This window comes from Schistocerca americana, chromosome 5, assembly GCF_021461395.2.
Source record: "Schistocerca americana isolate TAMUIC-IGC-003095 chromosome 5, iqSchAmer2.1, whole genome shotgun sequence".
In the NCBI taxonomy this organism is placed as follows: domain Eukaryota; kingdom Metazoa; phylum Arthropoda; class Insecta; order Orthoptera; family Acrididae; genus Schistocerca; species Schistocerca americana.
Window position 1 is genome coordinate 43,892,994 of NC_060123.1, and position 21,944 is coordinate 43,914,937.

Here is a 21,944-nt window from a genome sequence, read left to right on the forward strand (position 1 = left end):
GTTTTGGGGTCACATAATGTGGGGCCGACGTACGTGGCTAGTTTTTATGGAAGACGCCATAATGTCTGTACCATACGTGAATGCCATCCTCCGACCGATAGTGCAACCATATCGGCAGTATATTGGTGAGGCATTCGTCTTAATGGATGACAATTCGTGCCGCCATCGTGCACATCTTGTGAATGGCTTCCTCCGGGATAACGACATCGCTTGACTAGAGTGACCAGCATGTTCTCCAGACATGAAACCTGCCGAACATGCCTGGGATACATTGAAAAGGGCTGTTTATGGACGACGAGACCCACCAACCACTCTGCGGGATCTATGCCGAAGCGCCGTTGAGGAGTGGGACAATCTGCACCAACAGTGCCTTGATGAACTTGTGGATAGTATGCCACGACGAAAACAGGCATTCATCACTGCAAGACGACGGTATTAGAGGTACCGTTGTTTACAGAAATCGGGACGACCACCTCTGAAGGTCTCGTTGTATAGTGGTATAAGAATCAATGTGTAGTTTTCACGAGCATTAAAAAGGGCGGAAATGATGTTTATGTTGATCTCTATTCCAATTTTCTGTACAGTTCCTGGAACCCTCCCAACCGAGGTGATGCAAAACCCTTTTTTTTTATTTGTGTATTTTTAGTGTCTGTCGGCGTATACTGTCGAGAGCCTTTGAGAAAACTAGAAATAACATGTTGACATCTACACTGAATTCACACACCTTGTCACTGGTCTTTATGGCCTGATGTGTATATGTTTCTGCGGAAACAGCGTTGGTAGTAACCAATTAGTTCTTCAGTTAGAAGGCTCGGTCTGTTTAATATGCACATGGATAGGATTTTATGGTGACATCGAGTAAAGTACTTCCGGTGTATTTACCATACACCAGGCGATAATTTTTGTTAAATACAATGGATACAGTTGCGGTCTTCTAGTCTGTAGGTATAGTGTATGTCATCCAAATTGTTTCTATTAATGTCTGTATTTCGAATACCAGCTGCGGTCGTTCAGAATCTAACAACTCAGCGCATATCTGGTCTTCACCACAAACTTATTATTATTTAATTTCTTTATTACTTGCTGTATTTCATTTACTGATGACTTGTACACTGCATCAGATTTTTCAAATTTACTCTAAGACTCTGGGTCAGTGGATTTGTGTAGCAGTGAGAAGTATGTCCCCATCTTTTTTGTATGTCAGTATTGTTTGTTAGTATTTTTCCCTGCTGATCCTTTATAGTCTGCTCTGTTTCAGAAAACTTACGAAATATATTTTTTTAAATTTTCTCATTTATCTCACTTGTTCCATAATGCTTGAAATCATCCTCTGCTTCTCTTATCATATTGTTGTAGTATTCCCGTTTTTGTTGTCTTAGGATGCGTTGTGTTTGCTACCGGTTTGTATCGCTCCCTTTCAGCGTCGTATTGTTCCTTTTTTGAATTCAACTTTTCCTCGTATTTTTCCTCTCCAGCGCAAATTCTTGGACTTTATGTTAAACCACATTTTCCTTGGTCGTTTTCATTTTCTTATATCTGTGGAAGTTACTTCTTACTGTTCTTACTTTCGACGTTTGGTCTCCTCTTTTGAGTAAGCCCGTTCAATGCCATCTTGTTCATTGGAGAGCTCCCAATTGCGTCCTCTGTGTTTCCCGTTCGTTTACTAGTATTTGGGCACTTCTAGGGCGGTATAGGCTCGCTTACTCAATTTTCTGGATCAGGTCGAAATCTACACACATGCACACAAATATCCACAACAAATATTCAATGAGCAATTAGATCAAAAACACAAACACTATATAGAAAACTTTTTTTCAAATCATCGATCATGAAAACGGTAAACAACCAAAGACATATGCTAAGCCAAACCAATAACACATTCACAGACAAAAATCAACAACACGGTAACTAACGGAACTCGATAAGTGAATGTTCTGATGTAAACTTAAAACATCATTCGTTAAACGTCAAACAAAAAGATTTGTCACCCACAACAAATAAAATTCAGGCTATCACTTTAGCCCTGTCCCGCAGTTACACAGGGTCAACCATCGTTAATCGGATATGGCATGTTAATGTTTAACGGGTGGCCGGATGCCCTTCCTGCAACCACGCCGTACCCCCTAGGACAGAATTAATGTACCCCAACTGTCTGCGTCGAGTGTAATCCATGGAATAGTGCGAAAGTGTTCAGATGTCTGCGAGCCATGTATCTGAAGCGGTATTCACCTAGCAGGATGTGGAAAACTGCCTAAAAACGACATCCAGGCTGGACGGCCCATCGGCCCTCGTCGTTAATCCTCCAGGTGCACTCGATCCGGGGCCGGCGCGCCTACCCGAGTCCAGGAAGCAGCGGGTTAGCGCTCTCAGCTGGTAAATAAAATTCAGGCTACAACTTCCTACAAATATAGCCAATGAAAGCTATGTCATGAAGTAACTTTAAAAGACGTAAGAAAAACGCTTGAGTGACTAACCAGCGATGTTACAGGTAAGGTAAGAATTCCATAAGTGTATGGTTGTCAAACTCATATATGACAAGTAGGCAACCATCTGCCCTAGAAAATAGTATGTAATAAAACCATTACTTTCAGATCGCCTGATGATGGCAATAGTGCTGAGACAGGGATGCTGTGATTAAATAAACATCTCAAAATAGAAGCAACCTTTTGGACTTAATTCATAATATATTTATTACTGTTTCGTGTGGCCATTTTTTTCGAGGTCGTTGGTTACATTGGGAAGTGAATCAATTGGATGGGGTAGGAAGGAATGTTAAAGTGAATTGGGGTTGGGATGAACTGTAAGGAAAACATATTGGCGTAACACTAGGACGCCTAAGGGGGGGGGGGTTCGTTGAACCCGTAATTCTTTTGTGTCCCCTCTTTTTGCCCAAGTAATACAACATATTCCCTTTGAGTTATTGTTTGTTGTCTATTTTATGAAACATTAGTTTCAGTACATTTTATAGAAAATTCATGCTCTGAAAGAAAAAATAAATAAGCTTATAATGGGTCCAACAACCCCCCCCCCCCCCCCCCCCCCCTTAGGCTTCCATGCTCTAGTAACTTTCCCTCAGTAAGATTTCGTATTTCTCATATCTACAACAATGCAAGTTAGTTTCTTGTTGGTTGGTATTCTTGATATTCACAACAATCGGTTTACTTTCAGAGGAAGTGACTGTTGATGTCAGTCAGCTGTTATTTATCTTGTAAATTTGCAGTGAGTTAGTGCAGTTCCCAACACGTAGGCCTCCAGTAACTTTGGTGTCCTACATAGCAAAAACGAAACCAAATAAAATCTTACCGATGTTGCACCAAGATAAAGGCACTGTTGGAGGAGAGAAGAATAAAACCGAGATAAATGCATATTATAATTCCACTAAAGGTGGAGTTGACACCATTGATCAAATGGCGCGTATGTACACCTTCAAGATTGGAACAAAGCGATTGCCTCTATCTGTATTTTACTCTCTTATCGACATTTATGCTATCGATGCAACCACCATACTTATCCAGCAACTTCCAAGATGGAACGAGAAGAAACACAACAAACGGAAACTTTATCTTCTGCAAGCTGGGATGGAACTAGTGAAATTGCAGGTAGAAGAAAGAAGTACCAATGCAAGAGGGTTATCTAAGCAAATTGTTCAATTACTGGAGACTATTCTACAAAATTAAATCAAAGAACTGACAGCAGAAGCACGTCACCTCCTGCAGGGAAAGGTCGGTGCCATATTTGTGTAAGAAAAGCTAAAACAAACAAGCAGAAGTACGACTATCTAAGTAAACCAAAACAGTATTGTGGGCAGTGTCATAAACATGTGTGTTACACACATTGAGAAAAAATTGTGAAGTGTGTCTCTTGCCTTGAAGTTGAGCACTCAGAGTAGTCTATTGTATATGAACACATCTGTATTTTGTATTGTAACATGTCAATTTTTTATTCACTCAATCAAATATTTATAACAATTAACAACATTATTGATCCGAAGCTTTAGTTAAAATACATAAACCATTTTGAAAGTTGTAATTTTTCGTCAGTAAACTTATTTAATAACTGGGGGCTCGCTGAACTCCCCCCCACCCTCCACCCCCCTTTAGGCATCCAAGTTAGAAAAAAAGGGTTGGGCGTTCTAGGGTTAAGAGTACGGAAGGGAAATGTGAGTCTAGATGTTTATATTTGCCAGAAGCTCGGCTGGTGGTGCCTAATGCTGTAAGTGGCCGCGGCGAGTGGTCGGGGCTGACCTGGACGTCGACGTCGGAGAGGCGGCCGGTGAGCTCCGCGGCGGAGGAGTTGGTGGACGGCAGGCACTGCGAGTTGGCGGAGCGCGCCTTGGACAGGAACTTGGCCGCCTGCGGGCGTGGCGCCGCGCTGCTGCCCTCCTGCTCCAGCTTCCCGTGGCCCTTCAGCACCAGGTACGCCTGCAAGTGTGCGTATGTTACCACGAGACTCTGCATATACAAGTACACAGGAGCTAGGACAAAAAGTTTGAACATCCACTTATCACTCTATAGCTAACGGCTTGTTACGATGGTAATACCGGATTCCGTCACATTGCCAAAGCTAAGAGCTGTCAGTCTTCTCTAGCACTTGGATGTACTACCATCTAAGTCTGCCAAGTGCTGTTGGCAAGGCAGGTATCTTTCAGCCCTTGAGAGATCAGCTGGGGAGCTACGTGATTGAAACCTCACAGCTCTAGTCACGACAACTGACAACGACCGATGAGCGGTGTGGTGGCCACACACCCCTCAATATCCGCATCCCGCGACTATCGCCAGAGGATGACATCGGGGTCACTCAGTACCGCTGCGTCTTCTGAGGCCTGCGGGGAAGAATTTTCTTTTACTTTTTAAGTTACATTGGCGGGAACACTTGGTCTAGGAGTAGTGTCCTTGATTACTAATCAAGAAGCAGTCGGTCCCGGGCTCGAAACTCTCCACCGCTTAAATTTTGATTAAGAATCAGCACTGGGAACCGAACACTTCCGGCAAGAGGATGGAGGAGCAGATAGAGGTTTAGGGCACTCTCTCGCACTGGGGTGGGAAACTGACCCTAAAATCAGAAGAATCAGAAATGATCAGTGGTATGAGGATGCAGAAGGCAGTGGGAACCACAGAATTACAGCCGCATAACAAGTATCCACAGAACATGTGGCCTGTAATTGAAAAAGTGTCATGATTTCTCCATTGGTAAAAGATTCCTGAATAATCCCCCATTCTAATCTCTGGGAGGGAATCGCCGAGGTGGAGCTGGCCATGAAAAAAAGATTGAATAATCAACGAAAGAACAACGTTCTACGAGTCGGAGAGTGGAATGTCAGAAGCTTGAATAAGGTAGGGAAGCAAGAAAATCTGAAAAGGGAAATGCACAGGCTCAATCTAGATATAGTAAGGGTCAGTGAAGTGAAATGGAAAAAAGACAAGGATTTCTGGTCAGGTGAGTATATCAACAGCAACAGAAAGTGGTAAAACGGGAGTAAGATTCGTTGTGAATAGTAAGGTAGGATAAAGAGTGTGTTACTGCGAAGATGAAGAGAGCGAGAGAAAGTGTATGAGGATATAGAAAGTCTAGAACAATACGCAAAGTGAGATGAAAATCTAATAGTAATGAGGAATTGGAATGCCGTTGTAGGAGAATGAGTAGAAGAAAAGGTTACAGCACAATATGGGCTTGGGACAAGGAATGGGACAGGAAAAAAACTAATTGAGTTCTGCAATATATTTCAGCTAGTAATAGCGAATACTCTGTCCAACAATCACAAGACGAGGAGTTATACACGGGAAAGGCCGGGTGACACAGGAAGATTTCATTTAGATTACATAATGGTCAGACAGAGATTCCGAAATCAGATTCCAGACAGTAAGGTGTACCCAGGAGCAGATATAGACGCAGATCACGATGTAGTAGTGATGAAGAGTAGGCAGAAATTTAAGAGATGGTTCATGAAGAATCAATATGCAAAGAAATGGGATACGGAAGTATAAGATATGCTTTAAGCTGTCTAAGGCTGTAGATACAGCAATAAAAAATTGTCCAATAGGTAGTACAGTTCAAGAGGAATTGGCATCTCTAAAAAGGGCGATCACAGAAGTTGGGAAGAGAAACATATGTACAATGAATCTAACCGCATAGAAACCATGGGTAATTGAAGAAATACTTCAGCTGATCGATGAAAGAAAGAAGTACAAAAATGTTCAGGGAAATTCAGGAATATTGAAAGACAAGTCACTTGCATGAAAAATGTGAAGAAGTCGAAAAAGAAATGATAGTCGCAAGGAGATTCTCAGCATACAAGAAAGTCCAAAAAACCTTCAGTGAAATTAAAAGCAAGGGTGGTAACGTTGAGAGTGAGACCGGAATTCCTCTGTTAAATTTAGAGGAGAGAGCGGATAGGTGAAAAGCGTACATTGAAGGCCTCTATGAGGGGAAGATTTGTCTGATGTTACAGAAGGAGAAACAGGAACCGATTTAGAAGGGATAGGGGATCCAGTATTTGAATCAGAATTGAAAAGAGCTTTGGCGGACGTGGATCAAATGAGGCACAAGAGACCGATAACATTTCACCAGAATTTCTAAAATCATTGGGGAAGTGAGAACATAACGACTATTCATGTTGGTGTGTAGAATATTTGAGTCTGGCAATATGCCGTCTTACTCTCGGAAAAAAATCATCCACACTACTCCGAAGAATGCGACTGCTGACAAATGAGAGAATTATGGCACAATGAGCTTAACAGCTCAGGCATACAGGTTGCTGACATGAATAATATACACAAGAATGGAAAGAAAATAAATGATGCGTTAAATGACGATCGTTTTGGGTTCAAGAAAGGTGAAGGCAGCTGAGAGAAATTCTAACATTGCGGCTGATAAAGCAAGCACGACTAAAGAAAAATCAAGACAGGTTCATAGGGTTTGTCGACCTGGAAAAAGCATTCAAAAATGTTATATGGCACAAGATGTTCGAAATTCTGAGGGGAATAGACGCAAGCTATAGGAAAAGACAGGTAATATACAATAAGTACAAGAGCCAAGAGGGAATAATAAGAGAGGACGACCAAGAACGTAGTGCTCGGAATAAAAAGGTTGCAAGACAGGTATGTAGTCTTTCGGCCCTACTGTTCAGTCTGTACATCGAAGAAGCGATGATTAAAAAGAAAAGAATGTTTTAGGAGTGGAATAAAAATTCAAGGTAAAAGGGTGTAAACTTTACGATTCGCTGATTAGATTGCTATCCTGAGTGAAAGTGAAGTAGAATTAAATGATCAGCTGAATGGAATGGACAGTCTAATGAGTACAGAATATGGGGTCACAATCCATCATAGAAAGACGAAAGTAATGAGAAGTAGGAGAAATGAGAACGTCGAGAAACTTAAGTTCAGGATTGATGGTCACGAAGCAGATGAAGTTAAGGAACTCTGCTACCTATGCAGCAAAATCACCAATGACGGACCAAGGAAGGAGGACATCCAAAGCAGTTAGCACTGTCAAATAGGGCATTCCTGGCTAAGAGAAGTCTACTACTATAGGTCTTTAGGTCAGCAAGAAACTTCTGAAACTATACGTTTAGAGCACAGCAATGTATGGTAGTGAAACATGGACTATGGGAAAACTGGGACAGGAGTGAATCGAAGCATTTGAGATGTGGTGCAACAGGCGAATGTTGACAATTAGGTGGACTGATAGGGTAAGGCATGAGGAGGTTCTGCGCAGAATCGAAGAGAAAGGAATATGTGGGAAACACTGATAAGGAGGAGGGATATGACATCTGGTAAGACATCAGGGACTGACTTTCATGGTACTAGAGGGAGCAGTAGAGGGAAAATATGTAGACGAAGATAGAGATTTGAATACATCCAGCAGATAATTAAGGACTTAGGTAGCAAGTGCTGCTCTGAGATGAAGATGTTAGCACAGGTGAGACATTCGTAGCGGTCCGCATCAGACTAGTCAGAAGACTGATGACTTATAGAATTAGTGGAGGGTAAGAATCCGGCTTTCGAACCGTGTCCGCATCAGACTAGTCAGTAAACTGATGACTCATAGAATTAGTGGAGCGTAAGAATCCGGCTTGCGAACCGTGTCCGCATCAGACTAGTCAGTAGACTGATGACTCATAGAATTAGTGGAGGGTAAGAATCTGGCTTGCGAACCGTGTCCGCATCAGACTAGTCAGAAGACTGATGACTCATAGTATTAGTGGAGGGTAAGAATCCGGCTTGTGAACCGTGTCCGCATCAGACTAGTCAGAAGACTGATGACTCATAGAATTAGTGGAGGGTAAGAATCCGGCTTGCGAACCGTGTCCGCATCAGACTAGTCAGAAGACTGATGACTCATAGAATTAGTGGAGGGTAAGAATCCGGCTTGCGAACCGTGTCCTAATCAGACTAGTCAGAAGACTGATGACTCATAGAATTAGTGGAGGGTAAGAATCCGGCCTGCGAACCGTGTCCGCATCAGACTAGTCAGTAGACTGATGACTCATAGAATTAGTGGAGGGTAAGAATCCGGCTTGCGAACCGTGTCCGCATCAGACTAGTCAGAAAACTGATGACTCATAGAATTAGTGGAGGGTAAGAATCCGGCTTGCGAACTGTTTCCGCATCAGACTAGTCAGAAGACTGATGACTCATAGAATTAGTGGAGGGTAAGAATCCGGCTTGTGAACCGTGCCCAGGCACGAGTGCCATAGAGCTCAGCCTATCTGGCACAGTTCCCCCACCACCACAACACGCTTGTCTGATCGCGAGGAGGGGGAAACTGCTAACACATCGCATTTAAATGGCAATGGATCTCACTGTATTCGACTTCGTATTATATTTCACATTTTTTACTACATAGATCACAAAAGAAACAAACTTTCAGTGTCATTTAATCACTTTTGTCCCTGAAGACACAATATAATTTTCATCTGGTATAAACTGTCGGTGTACCAACAGATGCAGCCAATTTGACTGACTTTCGCACTCAGATTGCCACGTATTCGTAACTTATTTGGTTTCACCTTCCAAACACATATTTTAGTCGAAACATCGAAGTATTTTGGCAATCTCATTATGGAAATTTGGTAATTCCTGAACAGTTTTAACGTTAAAGGGATCTGCCTTTAAAACGGAAATTAAGTTTCAAATTAGTCAATTATATCTGCACATGCACAGGGATGCTTTCAACTGAAATGACAAACGGTCTCTAAAACAGCTCCAAATTGTCCTCGAAACTGCTAGGAAACTATCCTTGTAATCCTTTCAAGGCCACTATGAATTCTTCTAATTTCCCGTTGTCTTTAACGGAATTGACTTGACGAAAATGAACTGTGATTGTCAGAACGTGTCCCTCCTACAACGCTGTTTTCTCTTTAATTGCATTCCTTTTACATCAGAGAGAGTTGTTTATCAACGTGCAGTGTCTTACTGCAGTGCGCAGTCAAGTCCAATGAAAATGCTAGATCTGCAATCCATTTGGGATGTTATTATTTTCGTTCCTGCAAAACTTAATCCTTGAATAATTCGATAACGACGTGGTATAAATCTAAAAATAGTTCTAGCCATTCCCTTTGACTTCACGAAAGTACTTTCGAGTAACATTCATTTCCATTTAAAACTGTTGCAGTTCCTTGTCGAATAATGCGTGGGACCTCAGAAATCTTACGATTCCTACTACTAATTTCTTAACCATGTAGCACAAAGCGCGTCTTGTTGTACAGAATTCCGTTTGTCGATCGTTGTTGTTTTTTGCTCTTTCATTCACAACAAAAATTTTAAATTCCTTCTGCATTTTGACGCAATATCGTTTTGTAGCATATCTGCGTAATATTTACCGAGAATTCTTATCCGTCTCTTGTGTCGCTCCCATTCATTTCTAGAGGCGTGTAATGATAGGTTGCTAGACTGCCTCGTTTTGTGCGAAGAGCCACTTAGGCCTGTGAAGGTCCCTCATACCACAAACAAATAGCGGAAGGTAAGTAACGCTGACATCACGATTCTTCCAAAGTGAAGAGAGTTGTGGCGGCCGAAAAATACCACACTGCGCTAGTCAATGAAATGTCGCGCTCTTCCGGGTACTTTGAAGACGGATCGAGCAAAGCCGGCGGACCTTGGCCCACACGCGGTCCGAACACCCCATACGCGTGAAGTGTGGCATGCCGTGTCCTGCTGCGCTTTACAGCTTTCCATTTGCGTGCTAATGCAACCTGATTATTCCTGGCTGAAATTAGTTGAACGTAGGAAGAGGTGTATAACAGTTAGTGGTGCTCGCTCCGTACAGGCGTCCCTACTGAACATATCAATGAACTGCGTTAAGATTGAATTTACGCACGTAATTCTGAGAGCAAGTATGACATTAGAGTTCGGGTGTATGGGCGTGTAATCTCTGGTTAATGTCACTTAGGTGTTGAACAAGACTCGCTAATTCTCACCAGGAATTAATGATAATTATGATTACGGTCGACGTATTCGTGCAAAATGCTAAGACCAGTTATCAATTTTAAGACGTGTAAACTCTGTATGCTTGACCCGTCATCATAAATTTAAAATTTCATTCTTTACGAGAAAACTTTTGTAAACGTTAGAAACGTCATACACAGAGCGTTTATTACACATGGTTGGCAGACAGACTGTTTCAACATAATACAGAATTGAAAACTTTGGGAGGAACTTTCGCTGTGATGTCACACCAACTTGGCATGAACACGTGTTAATACCAAAGAATATACGTCGATGCCAAATGTGTGAGTTCCGGGCTATTATTGTGGATTACTGACGTGATCATACGCCACACAAGAAGATTACAATAGCATGAGCTGATATAATTACTATCAACGTCGTCAACGGAACCAGGTGTTGATATGGTATGTCTGTAACATCGTTGTGAATTGGAGAGTTGTCAGTTGTGCAATAGCTGTAAATAGCGACATTAACTGAAACTTTCGGTCGATAACTCAGCATAGCTCTGATATCTCCAAAACTTTCTTTGATAGTTTGTAATAGGCGTTCTTTCTGGGAAGGAAACTTCGCTCTGTACTTTTATTAACACTAATCGAGAATTTATACTGTCTACCTACTAAAACGATCGATGTTTATCATTAAGACTCCTAACAGTAGGGTGGTTGATCCTGAGTGAAAGGGAGTGTTCTGGAATAGAAAAGTGTTATTTTCTCTCGACGTATGATTACTTTGAAGCTAATGAAACAACACTGTAACGTTAAAACTGTCCAGGAATTTCCAGGTCTCTGTATTTACAAGAGAGATTCAGTAGGGATATGTTACCGCTCACGTCATTCGCTTGAGTTCGATTTCAAGATACCGTAGCAAGACAAATACACTTGTCTGAAATTTTTATGTTTGTTGCCTGCCATAGATTGTAAAGGGCTGAGCTAAGCAGCTCATCTCGGTCAGTGAACAAACATAAAAATTCATAATACACGGAGCTTCACTCGTTCTACGAATTGTTACACTTCATTGCTGTAGCAAATTGTATGTATCCAGAATTAGACCACGTGAACTAGGCGAAACAGAGGATTACATTTCCATCGACAGTTTCGTGGCAAGTAAATATTGTGTCAGTATGTTTTAGTAGTCCATGTATAGTGTTACACTTGCAAGCTATCCCATATTCTCTTGACTTTATAGACATAGGATGTTTTGGTGATACTTTCCGTAAACTGTTTTCATTGAACGATACTGGTACATTTGCTGTCTTTGTCTTATGAATTTTCAAGAGATGCTATTAATCCTAGCAACAAAGCTTAACAGTTTGTATCAATAGCTATTCTTAAACTAAATTCATCAGGCATTAACTTAGTGTGTGCTTGCGTAATACTTTCACTGGTCTAAGTTTTATGCCTCAATTCAACACTTTTCGTGATTATTTTCTGAGTTATACTAAAACTGACAGAGGACTAGATCTACTTATCAGAGAAATTTTTAGAATTTTTGCCCATACTGAATACACGGAAAAGGCTTGGTCGTACTACACTATATTGGATGATTAGAAACAGTCTGAGAAGCTTGTAAGAGCGTTGCACCGAAGCCTGTGCTGAGAATTAGTTGTTACGAAAAAAATTCGAAGCGTCGCACAGTTCCCGCTTTATTTAGCACTGAAGTTAGCGAATCGGGTAGTCACGCTCACGGAGACATTGTAGCCAAACCTATTCTTCTTTTGATTTCCTCATTCTGAAGAAACGTAGATCTTGAAACTTCCAGGCAGATTAAAACTGTGTGCCGGACTGAGACTCGAACTCGGGACCTTTGCCTTTCGCGGGCAAGTGCTCTACCACTGTGCAACGCAAGCACGACTCACGCCACGTCCCCACAGCTTTACTTCTGTCAGTACCTCGTCTCCTACCTTCCATACTTTACAGAAGCTCTCCTGCGAACCTGGTTGGGTAGCTCAGTGGTAGAGCACTTGCCCGCGAAAGGCAAAGGTCCCGATGTCGAGTCTCGGTCCAGCACACAGTTTTAATCTGCCAGGAAGTTTCATATCAGCGCACACTCCGCTGCAGAGTGAAAATCTCATTCTAGAAACGTAGATCTTGCTCATCTAGTTAAAATATACCACATTCGAAAAACGCCCATTGTAACTGGTCGTGAGCATCTGAAGAAGAGGTAACTCCCAGATCTACAGATGTCCGTGCATACCGCATTTTAGAGCTTGTAAGCGCTTTGATTTGCGCGTGCGACAATCTCATCGGCTAACTTCAATGACAAATAATCCGGAAACGGTGATACGTATCCAGTTTTTTCTTAAAAATTATTCCTCAACACAGTATCCACTACAACATCCTTACAAGTGTTTCAGACTCTTTCTCATTACCCTGTATACAGCAAGTGTGCTTTAGGATTCTGCATATACATACTGTGTTCATCTACATCCATGCTCTGGAAACCATCGTCAAGTGCCTGATAGGGAATACTTCTCATTTTAACACGTCTTAGAGTTTACAAGCATTCGATGGTGCACTGGAAGCATGTGTGCTTATATTCCTAAGGTCACTATGTAACAGGACTAATCTTGCGTACGCTGTAATATCGCTCTACTTTGCCCAATACTGGCTTTATAGTTGGAGTTTCGCCGAATATTTCGTGTATTTTCAAGCGCTTGCTAGTTACGATTTCACCATTTCGTGATATATCCCTATGGTTCAAGCAGGCCTGTGGCCATTCCGGCTATTCCTATTTGGTATTCGTTTCGCACACCTGAGAAACACTTTAAAATGGTTCGTTAAAGCGTTTTGTAGGCAATATCCTTTATATACCAATCGCATTTTCCAACTATCCTATCAATAACTCTACCATCTGTCTTACTTCCAAATAAGTGTAAGTGCTGTTTCCATATCATATCTACATCACTGGTTACACCTTGGTAACGTATATCAGGCGACTGATATACGTAGTGATTCACATATATTGTTATCATAAGATACGACGTGTTTTGCTATTTGTGAAGTGCAATATTTTATCTTTCTGAACATTTCATTCGAGCTGTTTACATTTCACGCCTTTTAAATCTTATCAGGATTTAACTGAATTTTAGTAGAGTTTTCTAGACAGTGACTTATCTACTGCTGTGCCTGAATTACTGACGTTACTATTATCCTTGTCAGCCAGGTCACAGACAGACTCGTACAACTTGAACGACAATAACCTACTTTCCAGGAGCGTGTCAGAAATGTTTTAACATCTGTCGACGACTCTCTGTCCTAGGTTTCAATATACCATCTCAGCCATCGTGCCTGCATGATAGATTCATACCGTGGGGCGCCCTTATGTGGCTACCACACGCATCTGTACATTATTCGCAAGCTGGCGACGGACAGGCTGCATCTGTCTCAACATTCATCCTCTTATTAGATCGTCGCTCTATCCAGAATTGCATTTAAATTTGTCTTTATTGACGATTCATCAGTAATCCGACTAAATGGACCGGTTTATTTGTATTTTTCTACAAGTTGTACAAAAGGCATCTTGTTGTGTCATAGTCTCCTACCTGTGATACTACAGGTAAATAAAAAGTAAGAAAATAGCGTTATATTGAGAAACTCGAAGAACTTAACTTAGGATTATTTGATTAGGAAGGAAAAGAAAAGTGTTATTAGTAGTAGTAGTAGAAGAAGAAGAAGAAGAAGAAGAAGTTAGGATAGAATCTGTAATATTCCACGACCAGTGCCATTAGAAGTAAGAGGAGCTCGGTAGAACACTTTGTGCCATTCGCCTTTGCATTGCATACTGATTATCCTTCTTGTGACCGACTGACTCATGGAAGCATCTTCCAACGAGCGTGGAGACGCTAACTGAAATGTCTCTCCTACGCTACTCTATTCTAAGTGCCATGCTATTATAATTTAGCACAGGTTGAAAATACCACTTCAGTTGTAAACTATTTTCACACGACCGGTTTCGGTCTGTTATAAGCCCATCCTCAGGTGTCGTAGGTGTGGTGTGGTCCCTGAGCGCCTCTGTTCTGCGCTCATAGGCAGCACACCGCGCCTGATACCGACGGCGCTCTGGGACCACAGCACAGCTACGACACCTGAGGATGGGCTTGTAACAGACCGATACCAGTCGTGTGAAAATAATTTACAACTGAAACGGTCTTTTCAAGCTCTGCTATAATGCTCAGTTGAAGACGTTCTGCCAACAGGATTGATTGTATTATAGTTTAATCTAAATCCTTGTACCATTCCATGTGGATGATTAGTATGTTTCATATGAATACTGCCTAGTGGCAGTACTTCTATACTACGGCTATTACAGGTTTTTAACGTTACTGTTAATCGCAAATCCTGACAAGGTGACACAGCGTTATAGTCTACAGATGTCATTTCTTCATTTGGACCATGATAGTCGTCAGTCTGTCGTCTATGGCTGTAGTGAAACTTACAGAAACGTCGTCATTGCTGATTGAATGGCCGAGCAGTTTAACGAATGTACTGTCATCTGCGTCGGCATCTCTAAATCATCTGCTGTAATCTGTGCTCTCGGTACCAGTATCAATGTGTCATCGCGAAACGACAGCGACGTCGTTCCCAATGAAATCTGTAATGCTTTCAGTCAGCTCCACTCCATTCCCTCCTACAGTGAGCGACGCATTTGTGGTGCAGGTTTGGGACAAAAATCTGGAAAAACAGCGAGAAATGTGGAGGGTATACGAGCCAGCAGGTTGCGATGTTGAATTTGACTACGAAAGGCAACTGTGCAATGTTCTCACTAACTTGCAAGTGTCATTCGTGGTCAGACCGGCTTTCTGTGTAGTCGTGAGTGAATTATATCGGATCTCACTGAGTTAGAACGTGGGAAAATGGTTGGTGCTCCTACGGTGGATGCTTTGCTGGATGCTCATATGGTTCAAATGGCTCTGAGCACTGTGGGACTTAACAACTAGGGTCATCAGTCCTCTACACTAAGAACTACTTAAACCTAACTAACCTAAGGACATCATACACATCCATGGCGGAGGCACTATTCGAAACTGCGACCATAGCAGCTGCGCGGTTCCGGACGGAAGCACCTAGAACCGCTCGGCCACAAGAGCCGGCCCTTCGGAGAGGCATCATATCTAAGATTTATGCCTCATACACGGGGAGCGGGAAAAATTATCCCTTTAGTCACAAAGCAGACAAAAATATGTGTTGAGTGATCGTGACAGACGGTCATTGAAGAGAAGTATGACAAAAAATAAGAGGACGAAAGCTTTAAAAGTCATTTCAAGATTGAATGTCGCACTCGAGAATACTGTCAGCAACAAATTAGCCCTAAGGGACCTTCATGAGCAGGTAATTTCCAAAACCACTCATCATTATTGCAAATTCCCGTAATACGATAACGCGATGCCAAAACCTTAGAACCTGAAATATGGATCAATGGAAGAAAGTAATTTGCTGAAATGAGTATTTTTCAGACTGTTTCCAATTTCTGGCCCCCGATAGTCCCAACAATGGAACAGGACAGCTGTTCGATGATGATTTGGCAGCCATATCGCAGAATTCCATGGGCCCATGGTCACTTTGAGTTCGTGTTACTGCCGAAGATCACGTGACAATTTTTGAACATGGTTCCACCATCCCGTGTTCCATCATGACAGGGCGTCCGTTGAAACAGCATGCTATGTCCAGGACTAGTCTTGTGAGTACGAGGATGGATCGTCGCACATTCGCTGGCCTTTGTCACGAAACCTTCATATTATGGAGTCTTTGAGTCTGCTTTGGAGAGAAGAGTGCGTGATCGCTGTCCACCTCCATTATCGTTACGTGGCCTTGTCGCTGTTTTCCAATCCATTCCAAGACAACTGGAAGCTGTTTTGACGTATAAAGTGGTGTCTGCACCGTATTAGACATGATGAAGGGTTTGGTTTTTGGTCTTTTCATATTTTTGTCTAACCCCTGAATGTGCTGCTATAATCCAAGCTACACAGTGGCAAAATTGGTCCACAAATAACGTAATACTCCTGCTCGGTTTTCTACTGATATAACAGTGTAGCAAGGGGCCAGTAAGTAAAACTGTTCACCACTCAATTAGATAAAGGGAATTTTTTTTGTTTTTCTTTGAGTGTATGATACTTTTCACTAACAGGCTAAATGTAGCAAAATAAATTGGAGAAACGAATAGATGACATTACATTTGTCATTCGTAGGATTCCTAATATACCAGAGTGTTCATAGACCTAAAAATACACTACCGGCCATTAAAATTGCTATACCACGTAGATGACGTGATACAGACGCGAAATTTAACCGACAGGCAGGAGATGCTGTGATAAGCAAATGATTAGCTTTTCAGAGAATTCACACAGGGTTGGCGCCGGTGGCTACATCTACAACGTGCTAACATGAGGAAAGTTTCCAACCGATTTCTCATACACAAACAGCAGTTGACTGTCGTTGCCTGGTGAAACGTTATTGTGATGCCTCGTGTAAGGAGAAGAAATGCGTACCATCACGTTCCCGACTTTGATAAAGGTCGGATTGTAGCCTATCGCGATTGCGGTTTATCGTATGGCGACATTGCTGCACGCGTTGGTCGAGATCCTATGACTGCTAGCAGAATATGGAATCGGTAGGTGCAAGAGGGTAATACGGAACGCCGTGATGGATCCCAACGGTCTCGAATCACTAGCAGTCGAGATGACAGGCACCTTATTCGCATGGCTTTAACGGATTGTGCAGCCACGTCTCGATCCCTGAGTCAACAGATGGGGACGTTTGCAAGACAACAACCATCTGCACGAACAGTTCGACGACGTTTGCAGCAGAATGGACTATCAGGTCGGAGACCATGGCTGCGGTTACCCTTGACGCTGCATCACAGACAGGAGCGTCTGCGATGGTGTACACAACGACAAACCTTGGTGCACGAAAGGCAAAACGTCATTTTTCGGATGAATCCAGGTTCTGTTTACAGCATCATGATGGTCGCATCCGTGTTTGGCGACATCTTTGTGAACGCACATTGGAAGCGTGTATTCGTCATCGCCATACTGGCGTATCACCCGGCGTGATGGTATGGGGCACCATTGGTTACACTTCTCGGTCACCTCTTGTTCGCACTGATGGCACTTTGAACTGTGGACGTTACATTTCAGGGGTGTTACGACCTGTGGCTCTACCCTTCATTCGATCCCTGCGAAACGCTACATTTCAGCAGGATAATGCATGACGGCATGTTGCAAGTCTTGGACGGGCCTTTCTGGATACAGAAAATGATCGACTATTGTCCTGGCCAGCACATTCTCCAGATCTCTCACCAATTGAAAACGTCTGGTCAATGGTGGCCGAGCAACTGGCTCGTCACAATACGCCAGTCACTACTCTTGATGAACTGTGGTATCGTGTTGAAGCTGCATGGGCAGCTGTACCTGTACACGCCATCCAAGCTCTGTCTGACTCAATGCCCAGGTATATCAAGGCCGTTATTATGGCCAGAGTTGCTTGTTCTGGGTACTGATTTCTCAGGATCTGTGCACCCAAATTGCGTGAAAATGTAATCACATGTCAGTTCTAGTATAGTGTATTTGTCCAGTGAATACCCGTTTATCATCTGCATTTCTTCTTGGTGTAGCAATTTTAATGGCCAGTAGTCTAATTACAGAGAGCAGATGATGAACACTTGACCATAAACGACATTAATACAAAGTACAGGAGAAGTGGGCTCGCTGGTTAGCTATGAGCCAAATCCTCTGTAATCCCCGTCACATAAAATATGTAATTCTGTGAAACGTTTCTATTGATTTGTCAACAGAAACTTTTTGCTTAAATGTGATATTACATCTGTCCAAAGCTTCCCGCTGTCTGTGAACTATACAACACAATTTTCTGCTTGTGAAATAAAATTTATTACAGTCAAATGGTGAGCTCATCAAATAACACAAAGTTCATTACAACTGTGCGTCATAGATTTGTCTCATTTTCATCCTCCAACGTAAACCGGTCACTGATAATACCAAATGAAAATAAATGTAGGCAAATGCATTCAAAAAATTTCAGTGCATTTGTCTATTAACACATCTAAGTTATCATCATCGCAAGGTCATAGGCTAATGTTGCCGGCCGCGGTGGTCGTGCGGTTCTAGGCGCTCCAGTCCGGAGCCGCGCTCCTGCTACAGTCGCAGGATCGAATCCTGCATCTGGCATGGGTGTGTGTGACGTCCTTAGGTTAGTTAGGTTTAAGTAGTTCTAAGTTCTAGGGGACTAATGACCACAGCAGTTGAGTCCCATAGTGCTCAGAGCCATTTGAACCATTTGAATTTGGCTAATGTAAGCACGAGATAAGTCATTGCAAAAGTGAAATGCTGGTACACAGTAACCAGTGTAACCGGCAGAAAGTTGAATGAATACGTGGAAACGTGCATGAATTGTATTGCACCGGTGCTGGATGTGAGTTTGTGGGATGGAGTTTCACTGCCGTTGCAATTGGTCGACAATACAGGGACGGTTAACGCTGGTAGTGAATGACGCTGGAGTGGTCGTTCGATGTTGCTCAATATGTGCTCGACTGGAGACAGATCTGGCGTGCAACACGTCGGCACTCTGTAGCCCATGTTGGGTAACAACAGCGGTGTGTGGGCGACTATTATCCTGTTGGAAAACACTCAATCGAGTGTTACTCATGAACGGCAGCAAAACAGGTCGAACCACAGGACTGGCGGACATATTTGCAGTCAGAGTGCATGGGATAACCACGTGAGTGCCCCCGCTATCATACAAAATCGTACTCCATACGATAACTGCAGTTGCATGTGTAGTGTTTGATTCTAGCATGCAGACAGATTGGTTGCTGACCCTCAACTGTACTCCTCCTGCCCAACACACGGCCACGACTGGCACAAAGGCAGAACCAGCTTTCATCAGAAAACAGAACAGACCTCCCCTCTGCCCATCAATAAACTCTCGCTTGACACCACTGAAGTCGCTAATGACGGTGGTTCGTCGTCAGTGGAACGCATGCTACAGGGTGTCTGTCTCTGGGTGGTCCTTGAAGTAACCGATTTTTAATAGTTCGTTTTGTCGTTGTGGTGCCAGTTGCTGTTCAGATTGCTGCTGCAGATGCAGTGCTAGAGCCATACGCCGAACAGAATACTCGTCTTTGTCGCCTTAAAAGCATTCTTGACCAACATCAAGCCGGCTGCTGTGGTCGAGCGGTTATAGGCGCTTCAGTCCGGAACCATGTGGCTGCTACGGTCGCAGGTTCTAATCCTGCTTCGGGCGTGGATGTGTGTGATGTCCTTAGGTTAGTTAGGTTTACGTAGTTCAAAGTCTAGGGGACTGATGTTCTCAGATGTTAAGTTCCGTAGTGCTTAGAGCCACTTGAACTATTCTTTGAACCAACATCAACTCACCACCTCCAGTCTCAGAGGCAACAAATTCTAACGGCAGTTAGAGCTTGTATTTAAAACAAACCTCGTTTGTATCCTCATAGTGATGTTCCTAGCGCCACTCTTATGCGACTGACACGAAACGTGAATAGACAATATCCTTCATATGTAGAATCACTAGCAACTTCATCTATATCGCAAAACTCCTTCTTGGTGCTACGATCATATATATATATATATATATATATATATATATATATATATATATATATATATATCACTTCCATTTCCTTCTTACTGTGACTACATATTTTCGCCTGTCTTGCTTTATGTTCATATTAAGGTATACGTTTTGAAGTCGGCTTCAGTTTTTCATACATCCCAATAAGGAATATGAAGCCAAAGGGAAAATCTAGAGAGAAGGGAAGTGAGTGTGAGTGTGGGTGTACAGTATATTCAAGTTAAGGTGAGGAGAAGAAGAATAGTGTTCAACGTCTCGTCAATAACGTGGTCATTTGAAACGGAGCATAAGCTCGGAGTGGGAAGAGATAGGGAAGGAAATCGGCTATGCCCTTTCGAAGGATCCATCTCGGCATTTGCCTGAAGCGATTATGAGAGAAAACGGGAAACCTAAATCAGGTTGGAAGGAGGCGTTGTGGTTAACGAGGAACCTAAAATTATTTGGGTTAAGGTGACGTAATCAGTGTAAAGGATAAATTTTTGCATATTAATTGTACTATTAACTGGAAATATCTCACCCACTTAGGATAATAGTGAAGATGAAAGTCGCGAATTTGGAATCTTGCGTTCTAGTGACTAAAACTACAAAGAAATGTGTAAGTATTTCTCGGTGCATCTTATGTGTGAAACAATGCGTTTGTATGGCGTTACTCTCATTTGGATAATCGGCAATGACACTGAAGTAGCTGATTACACTGACTCACTAGTTACTTACGTTTATATCAGCCCATTTCTAAACGTATCCCATTCCAACCCTTGAGTGCCTTAAACCGAGTCATTTTCATGTAGCAAGTGACATGTACACCACGTTTCTTAGAAACTCAGTGATTCCGTCCTTTATTCAATGATTTCATAGTTGCAATTTGCAAATGAAGAGACGTTTCAGTCAGTACTTGTCATTACTAATATGCTTCATTCATTTTCTTGTGTCACGTTTCTAGTAACGTGTTAAAGTATAACTACATCCAAAGGCGTTCTTTGCGGTGAGGGACCTATGACCTCAGCAGTTCGGTGCCATAGCAACTTGCGACTGCCAGATCTTTGCAGGGCGGGATGTCTGATGGAACTGAAATAGCTGTGCTGCAAAAGCTGGTACACATTTGAAATTATTTTATATGTAAGTGTAATCCCAGCACTAGAACAAAAATATCGTCAATCAGCGAAGAATGTCTCTGAAATAAGCATTTGGCATTGTAACAGACCAGCATGACGTGTAATACTATGCGGTCTTAGATACAGCCGTATTTCACTCGGAACTGGTATAGGTACGTGAGTTTTCAAAGTACACACAGTCTTTCGCGAAATTGGGCTCCTAAAAGAAATAATATTGAGTTACAAATACCTCAAGGTCATTTCAGTCCTGTATCAACACTTGCACCCGTAATTTGTTGTTCATCTTATGGTGTGTGGCAGAGAACACTTCTTGTAACAATGTCGTTGTCTCCTTCACCTGCTTCATTCTTGAATGAGATTGGCAGTAATGGCTGTGGGGAAACCTTCGTATAAGCTCTAATTCTTATGATTTTCTCGTCGTGCTGAAAGAAATGTGGGAGGAAGCAATATGTTCTCCAGCACTTCATGTAATGAGCGATGCCTCTCACGTAGCGACTGCCACTTTTGAGCATCTCCGAAACCCCTTTAGCATACTACATGAAAATGTGACAAAAAGCACCATTCCTCGTTGAAGCTTGTTTCTGTTTAATGTTAATTGAACCTCGGAAAGACCCCAGAATGACGAGCAATATTCAGAGACGATAGGAGCTATTGTTTTATTATGTGATTACTTAGTGGATGAATTACGTTTTCTTCAGACTGCCATCTGTTTCTCCTACAACCATTGGCATAAGCTGTTATACTCAGTTTCGCTTCAGATGTTTACTGCTAAATATTTTACTCTA

At 42.3% G+C, this 21,944-nt stretch overlaps 1 protein-coding gene across 1 annotated transcript in view; it reads right to left on the reverse strand.

Moving 5' to 3' along the window:
• LOC124615633 (probable G-protein coupled receptor CG31760) overlaps positions 1–21,944 on the reverse strand; it is a 611,636-nt gene that overhangs the window by 26,740 nt on the left and 562,952 nt on the right. The window contains exon 10 of the mRNA XM_047143641.1: positions 4,245–4,421. Coding sequence (XP_046999597.1) covers positions 4,245–4,421 — 177 coding nt within the window. The remainder of the gene's footprint in view (positions 1–4,244; positions 4,422–21,944) is intronic.